Source organism: Catharus ustulatus, chromosome 38, assembly GCF_009819885.2.
Source record: "Catharus ustulatus isolate bCatUst1 chromosome 38, bCatUst1.pri.v2, whole genome shotgun sequence".
Classification (NCBI taxonomy): Eukaryota; Metazoa; Chordata; class Aves; order Passeriformes; family Turdidae; genus Catharus; species Catharus ustulatus.
Genome location: NC_046258.1, coordinates 519,234 through 540,066, shown reverse-complemented (window position 1 = coordinate 540,066; position 20,833 = coordinate 519,234). Strand labels below are relative to the sequence as shown.

The 20,833-nt window shown below is 43.6% G+C and overlaps 1 protein-coding gene across 1 annotated transcript in view; it reads left to right on the top strand.

The window, feature by feature from the left end:
* Positions 1-19,650, top strand: part of CHD8 (chromodomain helicase DNA binding protein 8) — a gene marked incomplete at its 3' end in the record, with an annotated part of 85,815 nt that extends 66,165 nt beyond the window's left edge. Inside the window, exons 23-35 of the mRNA XM_033084351.1 lie at positions 606-793; positions 2,031-2,102; positions 2,350-2,440; positions 6,173-6,252; positions 8,169-8,282; positions 10,748-10,757; positions 11,525-11,611; positions 13,528-13,582; positions 13,682-13,736; positions 14,592-14,685; positions 14,942-15,274; positions 16,387-16,595; positions 19,352-19,650. Coding sequence (XP_032940242.1) covers positions 606-793; positions 2,031-2,102; positions 2,350-2,440; positions 6,173-6,252; positions 8,169-8,282; positions 10,748-10,757; positions 11,525-11,611; positions 13,528-13,582; positions 13,682-13,736; positions 14,592-14,685; positions 14,942-15,274; positions 16,387-16,595; positions 19,352-19,650 — 1,687 coding nt within the window. The remainder of the gene's footprint in view (positions 1-605; positions 794-2,030; positions 2,103-2,349; positions 2,441-6,172; positions 6,253-8,168; positions 8,283-10,747; positions 10,758-11,524; positions 11,612-13,527; positions 13,583-13,681; positions 13,737-14,591; positions 14,686-14,941; positions 15,275-16,386; positions 16,596-19,351) is intronic.
* Positions 19,651-20,833: the final 1,183 nt, after the last annotated feature.

Below are 20,833 nucleotides of genomic sequence, written 5' to 3'. Positions count from 1 at the left end.
CCAGGTGGGGTCGCTGGCGGGAGCTGACCGCGCAGGGCCGGCCGAGGCGCCGCCTGTCCGAGCGGGACATGGAGGGGCTGGCCAGGGCCAGTGACCCCTGAGTGACCCTTTAGTGACCACACTGACCCCTTAGTGACCCCACTGACCATTCAGTGACCATTCCTGACCCGTTAACCCTTTAATGACCCCATTAACCCTTCAGTGACCTCTTAGTGACCACATTAACCCTTTAGTGACTGCTCTGACCATTCCCTGTCCCCACTGACCATTCAGTGACCATTCCTGACCCCGTTAACCCTTAAGTGACCACACTGACCATTCACTGACCCTATTGACCATTCACTGACCATTGACTGACCCATTAACCCTTTAGTGACCCCGTTAACCCCTCACTGACCATTCACTGACCATTCCTGACCCCACTGACCATTCAGTGACCATTGACTGACCCCATTAACCCTTTAATGACCCCATTAACCCTTCAGTGACCCCACTGACCATTCAGTGACCCTATTAACCCTTTAGTGACCATTCCTGACCCCGTTAACCCTTTAATGAGCACACTGATCCCTCAGTGACCGCACTGACCGCTGTGTCCCCCCCAGGTGGGGTCGGTGGCGGGAGCTGACCGCGCAGGGCCGGCCGAGGCGCCGCCTGTCCGAGCGGGACGTGGAGGGCCTGGCCAGGGCCATCCTGCTCTTCTGCCTCCTGCACTGCCGGGGGGACGAGGGCGCCCGGGCGCTGGGCTGGGCCCTGCTGACCCCCGGGGTGGACAACGGCCGGACACAGCACGGTGAGGGGCAGGGGAACGGCCTGGGGCCGGACACAGCACGGGGAGGGGGGTTGGGGTCACTCCAGGGGGGGTTGGGAGTGTCCAGCCCCATCCTGGGGTCACTTTGAGGGGTTGGGGTCACTCCAGGGGGGTTGGGGTCACTCCAGGGGGGTTGGGAGTGTCCTGGGGGTGTTGGGGTCACTCCTGACAGGTTTGGGGTCACTCCAGGGGGGGGTTGGGAGTGTCCAGCCCCATCCTGGGGTCACTCTGGGGGGTTGGGGTCACTCCAGGGGGAGTTGGGGTCATTCTGGTGCTGTCCATCCACGCTCTGACCACGCTGACCCCTCCCAGGATCACCAAACCCTGCTGACCCCTGACCCCACTGATCTCTGACCCCACTGACCATTGTCAGTGACCACACTGACCACGCTGACCCTCCCAGAGACCCCAAACCTTGCTGACCCCTGGCCACACTGACCATCGTCCCTGACCCCTGTTTGTGACCCCAGTGACCCCAGTGACCCCTGTCCCTGTCCCCATGACCCCAGTGACCTCACTGACCATTGTCCCTGACCCCTGTTTGTGACCCCAGTGACCTCACTGACCCCTGACCTGTCCCCAGTGACCAAATGACCCGAATGACCATTGTCCCTGACCCCTGTAACCCCTGTTAATGACCCCAGTGACCCCTGACCTGTCCCCAATGACCCCAGTGACCACTGTCCGTGTCCCCAGCCCCGCTGACCGCGCTGCCCCGGGGCAGGAAGGGGAAGAAGCTGCTGACCCCTGACCCCTGTTAATGACCCCAGTGACCCCAGTGACCCCACTGACCCCTGACCTTGTCCCCAGGCCCGCTGACCGCCCTGCCCCGGGGCCGGAAGGGGAAGAAGCCGCTGACCCCTGACCCTAATGACCATTGTCCCTGACCCCTGTTAGTGACCCCAGTGACCCCAGTGACCCCTGAGCTGTCCCCAATGTCCCCACTGACCACTGTCCGTGTCCCCAGGCCCGCTGACCGCGCTGCCCCGGGGCCGGAAGGGGAAGAAGCTGCTGACCCCTGACCCCTGTAACCCCTGTTAATGACCCCAGTGACCCCTGAGTGACCCCTGACCTCTCCCCAGGCCCGCTGACCGCCCTGCCCCGGGGCCGGAAGGGGAAGGAGCTGCTGACCCCAATGACCCCAATGACCATTGTCCTGACCCCTGTGACCCCTGTTAGTGACCCCTGTGACCCCACTGACCATTGTCCGTGTTCCCAGGCCCGCTGACCGCTGCGCTGCCCCGGGGCCGGAAGGGGAAGAAGCTGCTGACCCCTGACCCCAGTGACCATTGTCCTGACCCCTGTGACCCCTGTTAGTGACCCCAGTGACCCCACTGACCCCTGCCCTTGTCCCCAGGCCCGCTGACCGCCGCCCTGCCCCGGGGCCGGAAGGGGAAGGAGCCCCTGACCCCTGTGACCCCTGTAACCCCTGTTAGTGACCCCAGTGACCCCTGAGTGACCACTGACCTTGTCCCCAGGCCCGCTGACCGCTCTGCCCCGGGGCCGGAAGGGGAAGAAGCCGCCGAAGGTTCCGGAAGCTCCCGGGGCCGAGTGGCTGCGGCGCCACAACCCCGAGGAGCTGCTGCGGGACGAGGGCTACAGGAAACACCTCAGGCACCAGGCCAGCAAGTGAGACAGGGGCAGGGGGCTGGGGGGGTCTCAGGGGGTTTGGGGATTTTTGGGGATTTTTTTAGAATTTTTTTGGATTTTTTTTGGATTTTTTTTTAGAATTTTTTTGGATTTTTTGGGATTTTTTAAGATTTTTTGAGGATTTTTGGGGATTTTTTTTAGTATTTTTTTAAAATCTTTTTAGAATTTTTGGGGGCTTTTTTTTAGAATTTTCGTGGGATCTTTTTAGGATTTTGTTGGGATTTTTTAGTTATTTTTTTGGGCATTTTTTTAGTATTTTTTGGGGGTTTTTTAAGAGTTTTTGGGGATTTTTTTTGAATATTTTTAGGATTTTTTCAGGTTTTTTCAAGGATTTTTTCCATATATTTGGAGGATTTTTTGGGGGGATTTTTAAAGGATTTCTTAGGCAATATTTAAAGATTTTTTGAGAATTTTGGGGGATTTTTTTAGAATTTTTTTGGGGATTTTTTTAGATTTTTTAGTGATTTTTTATGATTTTTTTAGAGTTTTCTTCAGGTTATTTGAGGGATTTTTTTTCATATTATTAAAACAATTTTTTAGGGTATTTTTGGGAATTCTGGGGTTTTTTTCTGGGATTTTTTTGGGTTTTTCAGGGATTTTTTGGGGTTTTTTTTGGGAGTTGCTGCAGGACGAGGGCTACAGGAAACACCTCAGGCACCAGGCCAGCAAGTGAGACATGGGGAGGGGGCTGGGGGGGTCTCAGGGGGTTTGGGGATTTTTTGGGATTTTTTGGGATTTTTTTTAGAATTTTTTTGGATTTTTTTTAGGATTTTTTATTAATTTTTCGGGATTCTTTTGGGATTTTTTTAGGCTAATTTGAGGGTTTTTTTAGAATTTTTGTGGGATCTTTTTAGGATTCTTTTAAAAATTTTTTAGTATTTTTGGGGGATTTTTTTAGAATTTTTTTGGATTTTTTTAGGATTTTTTTGGGATTTTTTAGGGATTTTTTTAAGTATTTTTGGGGGTTTTTTTAAGGATTTTTAAATGATTTTTTGGAGATTTTTTTAGAATTTTTGAGGATTTTTTTTAGAATTTTTTGGGATTTTTTTTGGAACTTTTTGAGTTTTTTTTGATTCTTTTAGGATTTTTTTAGGGATTTTTTTAGGATTTTTTTGAGAATCTTTTTAGAATTTTTGTGGGATTTTTTAAGGATTGCTTTGGGATTTTTAAAGGATTTTTTGGGGATTTTTTTAGAATTTTTGGGGATTTTTTTAGGATTTTTTAGGGATTTTTTTAGGATTTTTTGAGATTTTTTTTTAGAATTTTTGTGGGATTTTTCTTACAGTTTTTGTGGGATTCTTTGAAGATTTTTTTGGGGATTTTTTTAGAATTTTTTGGGATTTTTTTTAGAATTTTTTGGGATTTTTTAAGGATTTTTTTGAGAATTTTTTGGGACTTTTTTAGGTTTTTTTAGGCATTTTTTTAGAATTTTTTGGGATTTTTTAAGGATTTTTTGGGGATTTTTTTAGGATTTTTTTCAGGTTTTTTGGGGGATTTTTTTGGGTATTTTTAAAGGATTTTTTGGGGATTTTTTCAGAATTTTTGTGGGGATTATTTCAGGGGTTTTTTGGGGTTTTTTTGGGGAGCTGCTGCAGGACGAGGGCTACAGGAAACACCTGCGGCACCAGGCCAGCAAGTGAGAGATGGGGAGGGGAATTTGGGGAGGTTTTGGGGTTTTTGGGATTTTTTTAGAAATTTTTGGGATTTTTTTAGAAATTTTTGGGATTTTTTTTAGAATTTTTTCAGATTTTTTGGGGATTTTTAAAGAATTTTTTTAGGATTTATTTGGATTTTTTTAGGATTTTTTAGGGATTTTTTAAGAATTTTTTGGGATTTTTTGAGGGTTTTTTTTAGGATTTTTTGGTATTTTTTTGGGATTTTTTTGGGGATTTTTTTGGAATTTTTGTAGGATTTTTTTAGGATTTTTTTAGCATTTTTTGGGATTTTTTTAGGATTTTGTAAGTATTTTTTTAGTATTTTTGGGGGATTTTTAAAGGATTTTTTGTAACTTTTAAGGGAATTTATTGGGATTTTTAAAGGATTTTTTTAATTTTTTAGAGATTATTTAAGAATTTTTTTGGATTTTTTTAGGATTTTTTAGGATTTTTTGGGATTTTTTTAGAATTTTTTTCAGGGGTTTTGGGGGGTTTTCTGGTATTTTTAAAGGATTTTTTTGGGGATATTTGGGAGAGTTTTTTCTGGGTTGTTTTGAGGATTTTTTTCAGGGTTTTTTTAGGTTTTTTGGGGTTTTGGGAGTTTTTTGGGAGCTGCTGCAGGACGAGGGCTACAGGAAACACCTGCGGCACCAGGCCAGCAAGTGAGGATGGGCTGGGCAATTTGGGGGATTTGGGGGGTTTGGGATTTTTGGGGATTTTTTGGGGATTTTTTTAGAATTTTTTTGGGATTTTTTGGGGATTTTTTGGGATTTTTTTTAGAATTTTTTTGGATTTTTTTAGGATTTTTTCAGATTTTTTGGGGATTTTTTTAAAATTTTTTTTTAAATTTTTTTTAGGATTTTTGGGGGGTTTTTTAAGGATTTTTTCAGAATTTTTGAGGGATTTTTTAGGATTTTTTTAGAATTTTTGGGGATTTTTTTAAGGATTTTTTAGGTATTTTTTAAGGATTTTTTTTTTTTTTTTTTAGGATTTTTTAGGGATTTTTTTAGGATTTTTTTGAAAATTTTTTTTAGACTTTTTGAGATTTTTTTAAAGGATTTTTTTGGGATTCTTTAAGGTTTGTTTTAGGATTTTTTTAGGATTTTTTTGGGATTTTTTTAGGATTTTTTTGGGATTTTTTAGGGATTTTTTTAAGTGTTTTTGGGGTTTTTTTTAAGGATTTTTAAGGATTTTTTGGGGATTTTTTTAGAATTTTTTGGGATTGTTTTAAGGATTTTTAAAAGATTTTTAAAGGATGTCTTTTAATTTTTTTAAAGATCTTTTGATAATTTTTTGGGATTTTTTTTAGAATTTTTTTGATTTTTTTTTGGATTTTTTTTATTTTTTGGGATTTTTTTTGGTTTTTTTAGTATTTTTGGGGGATTTTTTAAGGATATTTTTTGAGATTTTAAAGGATTTTTTAGGATTTTTTAGGCATTTTTTTAGAATTTTTGGGGATTTTTTAAGGATTTTTTTCAGGTTTTTTGGGGGGATTTTTTGGGTATTTTTAAAGGATTTTTTGGGGATTTTTTCAGAATTTTTGTGGGGATTTTTTCAGGGGTTTTTTGGGGTTTTTTTGGGGAGCTGCTGCAGGACGAGGGCTACAGGAAACACCTGCGGCACCAGGCCAGCAAGTGAGACAGGGGGAGGGGGCTGGGGGGGTCTCAGGGGGTTTGGGGATTTTTTGGGATTTTTTTGGATTTTTTTTAGAATTTTTTTGAGATTTTTTAGAATTTTTTTGGAATTTTTTTGGATTTTTTAGAATTTTTTAGGATTTTTTAGGGATTTTTTTTTTATTTTTTTAGGTTTTTTTAAATTTTTTTTAGAATTTTTTTGGAGGGGTTTTTTAGAATTTTTTAGGGATTCTCTAAGGATTTTTTTGAATTTTTTTAGAATTTTTGGGGATTTTTGCAGATTTTTTTAGGATTTTTTAAGGATTTTTTGGGGATTTTTTTAGAATTTTCGTGGGATCTTTTTAGGATTTTTTTTTTTTTTTTTTAAGAATTTTTTTAGAGTTTTGTGATGTTAATTTTGGGGTGAAATTCTCTGTTTTTAGGATTCTCCTGAGGGTCAGGACTCTTTATTTCCTGCGCCACGAAATCATCGGGGACCAGGCCGAGAAAATCCTGGGGGGGGGCGAGCGCCAGGTGAGGAAATTTGGGAGAATTTGGGGAGAATTTGGGGAAATTCTGAGAAATTTGGGTAAATTTGGGGGAAATTTGGGGATTTTGGGGGAAATTTGGGGGAAATTCTGAGAAATTTGGGGGGAATTTGGGGGATTTTTGGCAAAATTTGGTGACTTTGGGGGAAATTTGGAGGGGAATTTGGGGAAATTCTGAGAAATTTTGGGGAATTTTGGGGGGAAATTTGGAAAATTGGGCAGAATTTGGGGAAATTTGGGGAAATTTGGAAATTTGGGGAGGATTTGGGGGGAGATTTGGGGAATTTGGGGGAAATTGAGGGAAATTTGGGGGATTTTGGGAAATTGTGGCAGAAATTGGGGGAGATTTGGGGGGATTCAGATGAAATTTGGGGGAATTTGGGGGATTTCCCCATTTCTGGTGTCCTCAATCCCAATTTTGGGGCTGCTTTCCCCATTTTGGGGATTTTTCTCCCCGATTTTGGGGTCATTCTCCCCATTTTGGGGTCTCCAATCCAGATTTTGGGGGGTTTTCTCCCCATTTTCAGGTTTTTTCTCCCCAATTTTGGGTCCCTGACCCTGATTTTGGGTTTTTTCTCTTCAATTTTGGGGTCCCTGAGTCCCCTGACCCTGATTTTGGGGTTTTTCTCCCCATTTTTGGGGTCTCCAGTCCCAATTTTGAGTTCCCTGGTCCTGATTTTGGGGCAGATTTCCCCATTTTTGGGGTTTTTCTCCCCATTTTGGGGTCCCTGACCCTGTTTTTGGGTCATTCTCCCAATTTTGGGGGTTTTTCTCCCCGTTTTTGGAGTTCCTGACCCTGATTTTGGTTTTTTTCCCCCTATTTCGGTGTCCCTTGATCCCATTTTCGGGGTCCCCAATCCCATTTTTGGGTTTTTTTCCCCAATTTTGGTGTCCTTGTTCCCAATTTTGGTGTCCCTGACCCCAATTTTGAGGTCCCTGACCCCGATTTTGGGGTTTTTCTGCCCCATTTTGGGGCAGATTTCCCAGTTTTGGGTCTCCAATCCCATTTTTGGGGTCATTTTCCCCATTTTTGGTGTCCCTGACCCTGTTTTTGGGATTTTTCTTGGTGTTTTTGGGATTTTTCTCGCTGATTTTGGTTTTTTTCTCGCTGATTTTGGGTTTTTCCTCCAATTTTGGGGCAGATTTCCCCAGTTTTGGGGTCTCCAATCCCATTTTTGGTGTCCCTGACCCCATTTTTGGGATTTTTCTCCCCAATTTTGGGATTTTTCTCCCCAATTTTGGTTTTTTCTGGCTGATTTTGGTTTTTTCTCCCCAATTTTGGTTTTTTTCTCCCCAATTTTGGGATTTTTCTCCCCAATTTTGGTTTTTTTCTCCCCAATTTTGGTTTTTTCTCCCCAATTTTGGGTTTTTCCCCCCATTTTGGTTTTTTTTCTCCCCAATTTTGGTTTTTTTCTCCCCAATTTTGGGTTTTTCCCCCCATTTTGGTGTTCCTGACCCCATTTTTGGGATTTTTCTCGCTGATTTTGGGATTTTTCTCCCCAATTTGGGGATTTTTCTTGCTGATTTTGGTTTTTTTCTGGCTGATTTGGGGATTTTTCTCCCCAATTTTGGGGTTTTTTCCCCCCTCCAGCTCCGTTCACATTTTTGGGATTTTTCTCCCCCATTTTGGTGTCCCTGACCCCGATTTTGGGATTTTTCTTGCTGATTTTGGGATTTTTCTCGCTGATTTCGGGATTTTTCTGGCTGATTTTGGTTTTTTTCTCCCCAATTTTGGGATTTTTCCCCCCAGTTTTGGGGCAGATTTGCCCAGTTTTGGGGTCTCCAATCCCATTTTTGGGATTTTTCTCCCCCATTTCTGTGTCCCTGACCCCATTTTGGGGTTCCCAATCCCATTTTTGGTGTCCCTGACCCCAAAATTTTGGTATTTCCCCCCTCCCCAGCTCCGTGCAGCTCCTGGTGCCGCTGCTGCAGCAGCCGGAGGCGCCGGCGCCGTGGTGGGACCCCGAGGCCGACAAGAGCCTGCTCCTGGGGGTCTTCAAACACGGTAAAAATAGTGAAATTTGGGTTAAAAAATGATAAAAATGGTAAAAATGGGAATTTGGGGGGGAGTTCCTGCTCCTGGGGGTCTTCAAACACGGTAAAAATGGGGTAAAAATGGTAAAAAAATGGGAAAATTTGGGTTAAAAAATGGAAATTCAGGGGTTTGGGGAGGGGTTCCTGCTCCTGGGGGTCTTCAAACACGGTAAAAAATCAAATTTTGGGGTAAAAATGGGGAAATTTGGGGTTATTGAGGGGTCTGGGGGGGAGTTCCTGCTCCTGGGGGTCTTCAAACATGGTAAATTTGGGGTAAAAATGGGGAAATTTGGGTAAAAAATGGTAAAAATGGGGATTTGGGGAGGGGTCCCTGCTCGTGGGGGTCTTCAAACACGGTAAAAATGGGTTAAAAACGGGAAATTTGGGTTAAAAAATGGAAATTCAGGGGTTTGGGGAGGGGTCCCTGCTCCTGGGGGTCTTCAAACAGGGTAAAAAATCAAATTTTGGGGTAAAAATGGGGAAATTTGGGTAAAAATGGGGATTTGGGGGGGAGTTCCTGCTCCTGGGGGTCTTCAAACACGGTAAAAACTGACAGAAATGGGTTAAAAAAGGGTAAAAATGGGAAAAATGGGGATTTGGGGAGGGGTTCCTGCTCCTGGGGGTCTTCAAACATGGGAAATTTGGGGTAAAAACGGGAAATTTGGGTAAATTTGGGGTTATTGAGGGGTCTGGGGGGCAGTTCCTGCTCATGGGGGTCTTCAAACATGGGAAATTCGGGAAAATTTGGTTAAAAATGATAAAAAATGGGAATTTGGGGAGGGGTTCCTGCTCCTGGGGGTCTTCAAACACGGTAAAAACTGACAAAAAATGGGAAAATTTGGGTTAAAAAATGGAAATTTGGGGATTTGGGGAGGGGTTCCTGCTCGTGGGGGGTCTTCAAATATGGTAAAAAATGAAATTTTGGGGTAAAAAATGGGGAAATTTGGGTAAATTTGGGGTTATTGGGGGCAGTTCCTGCTCCTGGGGGTCTTCAAACACGGTAAAAAATGGGAAAATTTGGGTTAAAAATGATAAAAAATGGGGATTTGGGGGGGAGTTTCTGCTCCTGGGGGTCTTCAAACACGGTAAATTTGGGTTAAAAACTGAGAAATTTGGGTTAAAAAATGGAAATTTGGGGTTATTGAGGGGTCTGGGGGGGAGTTCCTGCTCCTGGGGGTCTTCAAACACGGTAAAAATGGGTTAAAAACGGGCAAAAATGGGAAAATTTGGGTTAAAAAATGGAAATTCAGGGATTTGGGGGGGAGTTCCTGCTCCTGGGGGTCTTCAAACATGGTAAAAATGGGGGAAAATTTGGGTTAAAAAAGGGGAAATTTGGGGATTTTGGGGGGTAATTTTGGGTTATTTTGTTTATTTCAGTCAATTTTGGGTTATTTTAACCGGGATTTTTTCTATTTTTTTGCTGTTTCTGTGTTTATTTTTGTTGTTTTTTGTTCATTAATTATAGTTTGGGTTAAATTTTGTGTTTTCAGGGTACGAGAGGCACCAGCCCTGCCCTGAGTTTGGGATAATTTGGGATAATTTGGGTTATTTTGGGTTATTTCAGTCAATTTTGGGGTATTTTAACCGGGATTTTTTCTATATTTTGCTGTTTCTGTGTTTATTTTTGTTATTTTTTGTTCTCTAATCCCATTTTGGGTTAAATTTTGTGTTTTTAGGGTATGAGAGGCACCAACCCTGCCCTGAGTTTGGGATAATTTGGGATAATTTGGGTTATTTTGGGTTATTTTGGGTTATTTCAGTCAATTTTGGGTTATTTTAACCGGGATTTTTTCTGTTTTTTTGCTGATTTTTGCTGTATTTTGATATTTTTTTGTTCATTAATTATATTTTGGGTTAATTTCTGTGATTTCAGGGTACGAGAGGCACCAACCCTGCCCTGAGTTTGGGATAATTTGGGTTATTTTGGGTTATTTCAGTCAATTTTGGGTGATTTTAACCGGGATTTTTTCTGCTTTTTTGCTGTTTTTTGCTGATTTTTGCTGTATTTTGGTATTTTTTGCTCACTAATGATATTTTGGGTTAAATTTTGTATTTTCAGGGTACGAGAGGCACCAGCCCTGCCCTGAGTTTGGGATAATTTGGGATAATTTGGGTTATTTTGGGTTATTTTGGGTTATTTCAGTGAATTTTGGGTTATTTTAACCGGGATTTTTGCTGGTTTTTTTGTTGTTTCTGTGTTTATTTTTGCTGTTTTTTGTTCATTAATTATAGTTTGGGTTAAATTTCCTGTTTTTAGGGTACGAGAGGCAGCACAGCCTGCCCTGAGTTTGGGATAATTTGGGTTAATTTGGGTTATTTCAGTCAATTTTGGGTCATTTTAACCGGGATTTTTTTCTATTTTTTTTGCTGTTTCTTGTTTATTTTTGCTGTTTTTTGTTCATTAATTATAGTTTGGGTTAAATTCTGTGTTTTTAGGGTACAAGAGGTAGCACAGCCTGCCCTGAGTTTGGGATAATTTGGGATAATTTGGGTTATTTTGGGTTATTTTGGGTTATTAAGCTTTAATTTGGGTTATTTTAATGGGGATTTTTGCTGGTTTTTGCTGTTTCTGTGTTTATTTTTGTTGATTTTTGTTCATTAATGATATTTTGGGTTGAATTTTGTATTTTCAGGGTACGAGAGGCACCAACCCTGCCCTGAGTTTGGGATAATTTGGGATAATTTGGTTTATTTTGGGTTATTTCAGTCAATTTTGGGTTATTTTAACTGGGATTTTTTCTATTTTCTGGCTGTTTTTTGCTGTATTTTGGTATTTTTTTTGCTCATTAATTATGTTTTTGGTTAATTTCTGTGATTTCAGGGTACGAGAGGCACCAACCCTGCCCTGAGTTTGGGATAATTTGGGTTATTTTGGGTTATTTTGGGTTATTTCAGTCAATTTTGGGTTATTTTAACCGGGATTTTTGCTGTATTTTTGCTGATTTTTGCTGTATTTTTATATTTTTTTGCTCACTAATGATATTTTGGGTTAATTTTTCTGGTTTCAGGGTACGAGAGGCACCAACCCTGCCCTGAGTTTGGGATAATTTGGGTTATTTTGGGTTAATTTGGGTTATTTTGGGTTATTTCAGTGAATTTTGGGTGATTTTAACCGGGATTTTTTCTGGTTTTTTGCTGATTTCTGCTGTATTTTGATATTTTTTTGCTCACTAATGATATTTTTGGTTAATTTTTGTATTTTCAGGGTACGAGATGGTACCAGACGATGCGCGCTGACCCCGCTCTGTGTTTCCTGGCCCGGGCCGGGGGTCCCGACGCCGCCGCCGTGGCGGCCGAGGGGTGAGAGGGGACACGGGGAGGGCCTGGGGGGGTTTGGGGGAATTTTGGGGGGTTTGGGGATTTTTTTGGGATTTTTTGGGAATTTTTTTGATTTTTTGGGGATTTTTTGGGGATTTTTTTGGGGATTTTTTTTTATTTTTTTGGGATTTTTTTTTATTTTTTGGGGGATTTTTTGGGGGATTTTTTGGGATTTTTTGGGGGATTTTTTGGGGATTTTGAGGTTTTCTTGGGAGGATTTTTGGGGATTTTTTTGGGATTTTTTTTAGATTTTTTTTAGAATTTTTTTGGGGATTTTTTGGAATTTTTTGGGATTTTTTTTTTATTTTTTGGGGGATTTTTTTGGATTTTTTTTGAGATTTTTGGGGGGATTTTGGGTTTTTCTAGGGAGGATTTTTTGGGGGATTTTTTTTTTGGGGGGGGATTTTTTTTATTTTTTGGGGATTTTTTTGGATTTTTTTTTTTATTTTTTAGGGGGATTTTTGGTATTTTTTTTTATTTTTGGGGGGATTTTTGGGATTTATTGGGGATTTATTTTTGGGGGTTTGGGGGATTTTTTTGGGGGATTTTTTGGGGGATTTTTTGGGATTTTTTTGGGGGATTTTTTTGAGATTTTTGGGGGGATTTTGAGGTTTTCTTAGAAGGATTTTTTGGGGATTTTTTGGGGATTTTTTTGAGATTTTTTTTAATATTTTTAGATTTTTTTTTAGATTTTTGGGGGTTTTTTGGGGGATTTTTTGGGATTTTTTTGGGGATTTTTTGGGGATTTTGGGGTTTTCTTGGGAGGAGTTTTTGGGGATTTTTTTAGATTTTTTTGGGATTTTTTTTAGATTTTTTGGGATATTTTGGGGGATTTTTTTGGGGATTTTTTTTTTGTATTAGGGGAGGTTTTTTTTTATTTTAGGGGGATTTTTGAGATTTTTTTTGGGGGGATTTTGGGGTTTTCTTGGGAGGATTTTTTGGGGGGATTTTTTGGGGGATTTTTTTTGGGGGGGGATTTTTTTTGGGATTTTTTGGGGGATTTAATTTTGGGATTTTTGTTTTATTTTTGGGGGATTTTTTGGGATCTTTTGGGGATTTATTTTTGGCGGTTTATTTATTTGGGGAGATTTTTTGGGGGGATTTTTTGGGGGCTTATTGGAGATTTTTGGGGTGGTTTTTTGGGGATTTTTTTGGTTGGATTTTTTTTTATTTTGGGATTTTTTGCAGGGGATTTTTGGGGGGATTTTTTTGGATTTTGGGGGGGATTTTTGAGCCGTTTTGGGGCACTTTGATGGATTTTGGGTTCAGAGCAGCTCTGGACACCCCAAACTCCAGAAATTCCGATTTTTTTCCCCCAAATCCAGGTTTTCTTCCCCCAAATTCAGGATTTTTACCCAAAATTTTGGTTTTTCACCCCACTTTAGTGCCCCTGATGACCCAGCCATGCTAACACCTCCCAAAATTCTATTTTTTACCCAAAATCCAGCTTTTTTTCCCCAAAATTCCATTTATTTACCCAAAATCCCATTTTTTCACCCCAATTTCAGGTGCCCCTGATGACCCAGCCATGCCAACACCCCCAAAATTCCATTTATTTTACCCAAAATTTCAGTTTTTTACCCCAAATTTGGGGTTTTTTCCCCCAAAAATCCATTTTTTCCCCCAAAATTCAGTTTATTTACCCAAAATCCCGTTTTTTCACCCCGTTTTGGTGCCCCTGATGACCCAGCCATGCTAATACCGACCGGCCCCGGGCCGGGCTGAGTTCAGCTCCGGGCTGAGGCACCTGGGGGGGATTTGGGGCTGAATTTTGGGCTGAATTTGGGGGAATTTGGGATTTTTGGGGTAAATTCAGAGGAATTTGGGGTTTTTGGGGTGAATTTTGGGATTTTTGGGGTGAATTTTGGGGTAAATTTTGGGGTTTTTGGGCTCCCCAGGGCCGAGCTGGACGGGGACCCCGAGGACGCCGAGGAGCAGCCGGGGGGAGAGGAGGTAAAAAAAAAAAACCCAAAATATCCCAAATTTAACCCAAAAAATAATGCTGGAATTATCTCTGTGACCTGTGTGACCTCTGACCTTTGACCCCCCCAGAGTGACCCCCTGGCCGGGCTGGACGAGGAGATCTCGGTGGTGGACGGGGAGGAAGGTAAGGGGGAGGGGGAGCCAAAATCTCCCAAAATCAACCCAAAAAAATCCCCAAAAAATCCTAAAAATCATCAAAAAAAATCCCCAAAAATCACCTAAAAATGTTCCAAAAATCTCATCCCAAAATCCCCCAAAATTACCCCAAAAAAAATTCCTAAAAATCGTCCAAAAATCACAAAAAATCATCCCAAAAATCACCTGAAAAATTACACAAAGTCGTCCCAAAATTGCCCCAAAATCACCAAAAAAAATCCCAAGAATCTCACCCCAAAATCACCCAAAAATCACCAAAAAATTATCCCAAAAATTATCAAAAAATCACTCAAAAATCACCAAAAATTCCCCCAAAAATCACCTCAAAATTACCCCAAAAATCACTAAAAATCGCTCAAAAATCACTGAAAAATCACTGAAAAATCACTGAAAAATCACTGAAAATTACCCCCAAAAATATATTTAAAAAATCAGTGAAAAATCAAAAAAAATTTTCTAAAATCACCCAAAATTTGCCCCAAAATCCCACCCCAAAACCACCCGAAATTACCCCTAAAATCCCTCGAAATTCTCAAAATTCACCCAAAAAATTCTCAAAAAAATTCCCAAAAAATCCCAAAAATCCCTTAGTTCCCCTGAGTGACCCCTGACCCCTCACTGACCCCTCACTGACCACTCTCTCTCTCCAGCCCCAGTGTCCAGCTCAGTGTCCAGCTCAGTGTCCAGCTCAGTGTCCAGCTCAGTGTCCATCCCGTGGCCATCGGGGGCCGCGCTGACCCCTCACTGACCCCTGAGTGACCCCTGAGTGACCCCTGACCCCTCACTGACCCCTCTGACCCCTCACTGACCATTCTCTCTCCAGCCCCAGTGTCCAGCCCGATGTCCAGCTCAGTGTCCAGCTCAGTGTCCAGCTCAGTGTCCACTCCGTGGCCATCGGGGCCCGCACTGACCGCTGAGTGACCCCTGACCCCTCACTGACCCCACACTGACCATTCTCTCTCTCCAGCCCCAGTGTCCAGCCCGATGTCCAGCTCAGTGTCCACTCCGTGGCCATCGGGGCCCGCACTGACCGCTGAGTGACCCCTGACCCCTCACTGACCCCACACTGACCATTCTCTCTCTCCAGCCCCAGTGTCCAGCTCAGTGTCCAGCTCAGTGTCCACTCCGTGGCCATCGGGGCCCGCACTGACCGCTGAGTGACCCCTGACCCCTCACTGACCGCTCACTGACCATTCTCTCCTCAGCCCCAGTGTCCAGCCCGATGTCCAGCTCAGTGTCCAGCTCAGTGTCCAGCTCAGTGTCCACTCCGTGGCCATCGGGGCCCGCACTGACCGCTCGCTTTCGCCGCCTGCTCGGGGCCTGCCAGGGGGGCCGGGACCCCCCCCCGGAACCGCCCCGGGACCCCCCCGGCACCGAGACCGGAACCGGAACCGGGAACAGAACCGGAACCGGAAGTGGCGCCGGAAGCGGAAGTGGCGCCGGAAGCGGAAGCAGAACCAGCGGGGAGCGGCGGCGGCAGCGGCGGGGCCGGGACAAGCAGCAGCGGTGAGAAAATTTTGGGGTTTTTTTTGGGTTTTTTGTTTTTTTATGGAGCTGCCAGGACCTGGCGGAGTTTGGGTTGAAAAAATTGAAATTTTGGGATTTTTAAATTTTGAAATTCGGCCGGTTTGGGGTTCCAAAATGTCAAAGTTTGGGGTTGGGGACACCCAAAATTTCTCATTTTAAACAATTTTGGGTCCGTCACAATTTGGGTTTTGTCCTGTCAGGACTTTTCCCGCAGCGCTTTGGGGTTTTTCCCCTTTTTTGTCATTTTTTGTAATTTTTTACCCTTTTTTTTTTGCGTTTTTTGGTTGATTTTTCACCATTTTTTGGTGTTTTTTCCCAATTTCTCAGATTTTCTCCCCAATCCAGGTGGACCCAGCATGAACAGGTTGATTTCCTGTTTGAGCCCTCACTTTTGGGTTTATTTTGGGTTGATTTTGGGTGGTTTTGGGTGTTTCTGGGTAGTTTTTCCCCATTTATCACTGTTTTTCTCCGTTTTTTTCACCGTTTTTTTGCCATTTTTTGTCATTTTTTCACCGTTTTTCCAAATTTCTCCGCTTCTGTCCCCAAATCCAGGTGGACCCAGCATGAACAGGTCGATTTCCTGTTCGTGCCCTCCCTTTTGGGTTGATTTTGGGCGTTTTTGGGTCGATTTTTCCCATTTTTTTCCCATTTTTTAACCATTTTTCACCATTTTTTACTGGTTTTTCACCGTTTTTTCACCGTTTTTTCCAATATCTGTGTTTTTCTCCCCAACCCCAGCTGGACCCAGCATGAACAGGCCGATTTCCTGTTCCTGGCCTCACTTTTGGGTTGATTTTGGGTGATTTTGGGTGGTTTTTCCTCGTTTTTTTGCATTTTTTTCACCGTTTTTTCCCATTTTTTCACCGTTTTTTCCCAATATCTGTGTTTCTCACCCCAACCCCAGCTGGACCCAGGATGAGCAGGCCGAATTCCTGATCATGAGCTCACTTTTGGGGTGATTTTGGGTGTTTTTTTGCCATTTTTTCACCATTTTTCGCCATTTTTTTCACCGTTTTTAGCCGTTTTTTCACCGTTTTTTCCCGTTTTTTCACAGTTTTTCCTGATTTCTGTGTTTCTCCCCCCAACCCCAGGTGGACCCGGCGGGAGCAGGCCGATTTCCTGCGCGTGGCCTCCACCTTCGGCGTGGAGCTGGAGCCGGGCTCGGGCCGGTTCCGCTGGGCGCGGTTCCGGGCCTTGGCCAGCCTGGAGCGGCGCTCGGACGAGGAGCTGACGCGCTTCTACCACGGCTTCGTGGCCATGTGCCGGCAGGTGTGCCGGCTGCCGCCCGCGCCCGGAGACGGTAACGGGGAGAAATTCTAAAATTTGGGGGAAATTTGGGGAAATTTGGGGGTTTTGAGCCAAAATCGGGAAATTTAAATCCGAAATCGGGAGGTTTTAACTCAAAATTTGGAGGTTTTAAGCCCAAATCGGGGATTTTAACCCAAAATTGGGAGGTTTTAACCCAAACTGAGAGAGGTTCAGGAGGTTCAGGGGTCTGTGCCGGCTGCCGCCCGCGCCCGGAGACGGTAACGGGGACAATTCTTCAGATTTTGGGAAAATTTGGGAAATTTGGGCGTTTGGGGGCGGTTTGAACCGAAATCAGGAGGTTTTAACCCAAAATCAGGGATTTAAACCCAAAATTGGGAGGTTTTGATCCAAAATTTGGAGGTTTTTATCCCAAAATCTGGGGAAAAATTTGGGGAAATTTGGGGGTTTTGGGGCGGTTTGAGCCGAAATCGGGAAATTTTAAACCTAAGATCGGGAGGTTTTAACTCAAAATTGGGAGGTTTGAACCCAAATTGAGAGAGGTTCAGGGGTCTGTGGCAGTTGATGTCCATGCCCGGAGACGGTAACAGGGAGAAATCCCAAAATTCGGGGAAAATTTGGGGAAATTTGGGGAAATTTGGGGGTTTTGAGCCAAAATCGGGAAATTTAAACCTGAAATTGGGAGGTTTTAGCCCAAAATTGGGAGGTTTTAACTCAAATTGAGGTGTTTGAACCCAAAATCGGGGATTTAAACCCAAAATTTGGAGGTTTTAACCCAAAATCAGGGATTTAAACCCAAAATTGGGAGATTTTGACCCAAAATTTGGAGGTTTTAACCCAAAATTGGGGATTTAAACCCAAAATTGGGAGGTTTTAGCCCAAAATTGGGAGGTTTTAACCCAAACTGAGAGAGGTTCAGGAGGTTCAGGGGTCTGTGCCGGCTGCCGCCCGCGCCCGGAGACGGTAACGGGGACAATTCTTCAGATTTTGGGAAAATTTGGGGAAATTTGGGCGTTTGGGGGCGGTTTGAACCGAAATCAGGAGGTTTTAACCCAAAATCAGGGATTTAAACCCAAAATTGGGAGGTTTTGATCCAAAATTTGGAGGTTTTATCCCAAAATCTGGGGAAAATTTGGGGAAATTTGGGGGTTTTGGGGCGGTTTGAGCCGAAATCGGGAAATTTAAACCTAAGATCGGGAGGTTTTAACTCAAAATTGGGAGGTTTGAACCCAAATTGAGAGAGGTTCAGGGGTCTGTGGCAGTTGATGTCCATGCCCGGAGACGGTAACAGGGAGAAATCCCAAAATTCGGGGAAAATTTGGGGAAATTTGGGGAAATTTGGGGGTTTTGAGCCAAAATCGGGAAATTTAAACCTGAAATTGGGAGGTTTTAGCCCAAAATTGGGAGGTTTTAACTCAAATTGAGGTGTTTGAACCCAAAATCGGGGATTTAAACCCAAAATTGGGAGGTTTTAACTCAAAATTTGGAGGTTTTAACCCAAAATAAGGGATTTAAACCCAAAATTGGGAGGGTTTAGCCCAAAATTGGGGATTTTAACCCAAATCAGGGGGGTTTTAACCCAAACCAAGAGAGGTTCAGGAGGTTCAGGGGTCTGTGCCGGCTGCCGCCCGCGCCCGGAGACGGTAACGGGGAGAAATCCTCAGATTTTGGGAAAATTTGGGGAAATTTGGGGATTTTGAGCCGAAATCGCAAGGTTTTAACCCAAAATTTGGAGGTTTTAACTCAAAATCGGGGATTTAAACCCGAAATTGGGTGGTTTGAACCCAAACTGAGAGAGGTTCAGGGGTCTGTGGCAGCTGACGTCCATGCCCGGAGACGGTAACGGGGAGAAATCCAAAAATTTTGGGAAAATTTGGGGGTTTTGGGGTGGTTTGAGCCAAAATCGGGAAATTTAAACCTAAAATCGGGAGGTTTTAACCCAAAATGGGGAGGTTTTAACCCAAAATCAGGAGGTTTTAACCCAAGATTGGGAGGTTTTGACCCAAAATCGGGGATTTAAACCCAAAATTGGGTAGTTTTAACTCAAAATCTGGAGGTTTGAACCCAAACTGAGAGAGGTTCAGGGGTCTGTGGCAGTTGATGTCCATGCCTGCAGACGGTAACGGGGAGAATTCTTCAGATTTTGGGAAAATTTGGGGAAATTTGGGGGTTTTGACCCAAACTCGGGAGGTTTTAACCCAAAATGTGAGCAGCACAGTAACGGGCTGAATTCCTGGGATTTTGGGAAAATTCTCTGTGCCACTGCCACCATCTCTGTCCCCTCCTGGTGTCCCTGTCCCAATTTCACCCAAATTTACCCCAATTTAACCCAAATTTAACCCTTTATAACCCATTTTAATGCCGTTTTTGACCATTTTTTCACCTTTTTTAACCGTTTTTTCACTGTTTTTACTGTTTTTTGTTTTCCAGTGCCACTCCCCTCTATTACCGGTGTCCCTGTCCCAGTTTAACCCAGTTCAACCCAATTTAACCCCAATTTACCCAAATTTATCCCAAATTTAACCCTTTCCAGCCCATTTTAATGCCATTTTTGACCGTTTTTCACCGTTTCTCACCGTTTTTTCACCATTTTTTCTGTTTTTTCTCTTTTCCAGTGCCGCCACCTCTCTTCCCACCTCCCCTTCCAGTGTCCCTGTCCCAATTTAATCCAATTTACCCCAATTTAACCCTTTCCAGCCCATTTTAATACCGTTTTTGACCGTTTTGTCACCATTTTTCACCATTTTTTCACCATTTTTAACCGTTTTTTCTGTTTTTTCTCTCTTCCAGTGCCACCCCCGCTGTCCCCTCCACCCTTACCTGTCTCCCCGTCCCTGGCCCTGCGCTGCCTGCGCCGCCTGGCGCTGCTGCGCTGCCTCCGCGAGCGCGTCCTGCCCCACCCGGCCCTGGGCTCGCTCCTGGCGCGGGCGCCGCCCCCCGGCGCGCTGCTGCCGCCCTGGTGGCTGCGGGGGGTGCACGACGCGGAGCTGCTGCGCGCGGCCGCCCGGCACGGCCTGCGGGGGGCGCTGCTGCGCGGGGGCATCACCCCCAGGGCCGGGCAGGGGGGAGAGGAGGAGGAGGAGGAGGAGGGGGAGGAAGGGGAGAGTGAAGAGGAGGAGGAGGGAGGTGAGTTTGGGGGAAAAAATGGGGAAAATGGGTCCTAAAATTCGGGGGGAGAGTGGGAAAAGGGAATTAAAAATTTGGGAAAAAAGGGGGAAAATGGATCCTAAAAATTGAGGGAAAAAGGGTAAAGAATTGGGAGAGGAGGAGGAGGAGAAGGAGGAAGAAGAGGAGGAGGAGGGAGGTGAGTTTGGGGGAAAAATGGGGGGGATTTGGGGGGAAATGGATCCCAAAATTTGGGGGAAAAGGAAAAATGGATCCCAAAATTTGGGGGGAAAAGGCTGAAAAATTGGGAGAAAAAGATAAAAAATTGGGAGAAAAAAAATCAAAAATTCAGGGGAAGGGGAGGAAGAGGAGGAGGAGGAGGGAGGTGAGTTTGGGGGAAAAATGGGGATTTTGGGGTGAAAAAATTGGGGTTTTGGGGAAAAAATGGGGAAAATGGGTCCCAAAATTTGGGGGAAAAGGTAAAAAATTTGGGGGGAAATGGTAAAAAATTGGGAGAGGAGGAGGAGGAGGAGGAAGGGGAGGAAGGGGAGGAAGAAGAGGAGGAGGAGGAGGGAGGTGAGTTTGGGGGGAAAAATGGGGGTTTGGGGAAAAAAATGGGAAAATGGGATCTTAAAAATTGGGGGTTTTGGGGAAAAAGTGATCCCAAAATTTGGGGGGAAAAGGGTAAAAAATTGGGGGAAAAAAAAATTAAAAATTCAGGGGAAGGGGAGAGCGAGGAGGAGGAGGGAGGTGAGTTTGGGGGGGGAAATGGGGATTTGGGAAAAAATGACAGAAATTTTTCGGGGGAAAATGGGGAGAATTTTTGAAAAAAATGGTGGAATTTTTGTGTGGGGAAAAACAGGGGAAATTGAGGTGAAAAATGGGAAAAATCAGGAAAAGAATAGGAAATTTGGGGGGGAAAAAATTGGATTTAAAAAGGGGGAAAATTGGGAAAAATCAGGAAAAAACCAGGAAATTTTTTGGGAAAAAAATTGATTTTAAAAGGGGAAAAAAATGGGAAAAACTGGAGGGAAAAAAGCAAAAATCTGGGTGGAAAATGGGAATTTTGGGTAAGAAAATCTGGGTGAAAAATGGGAATTTTGGGTGAGAAAATCTGGGTGGAAAATGGGAATTTTGGGTAACAAAATTTGGGTGGAAAATGGGAAT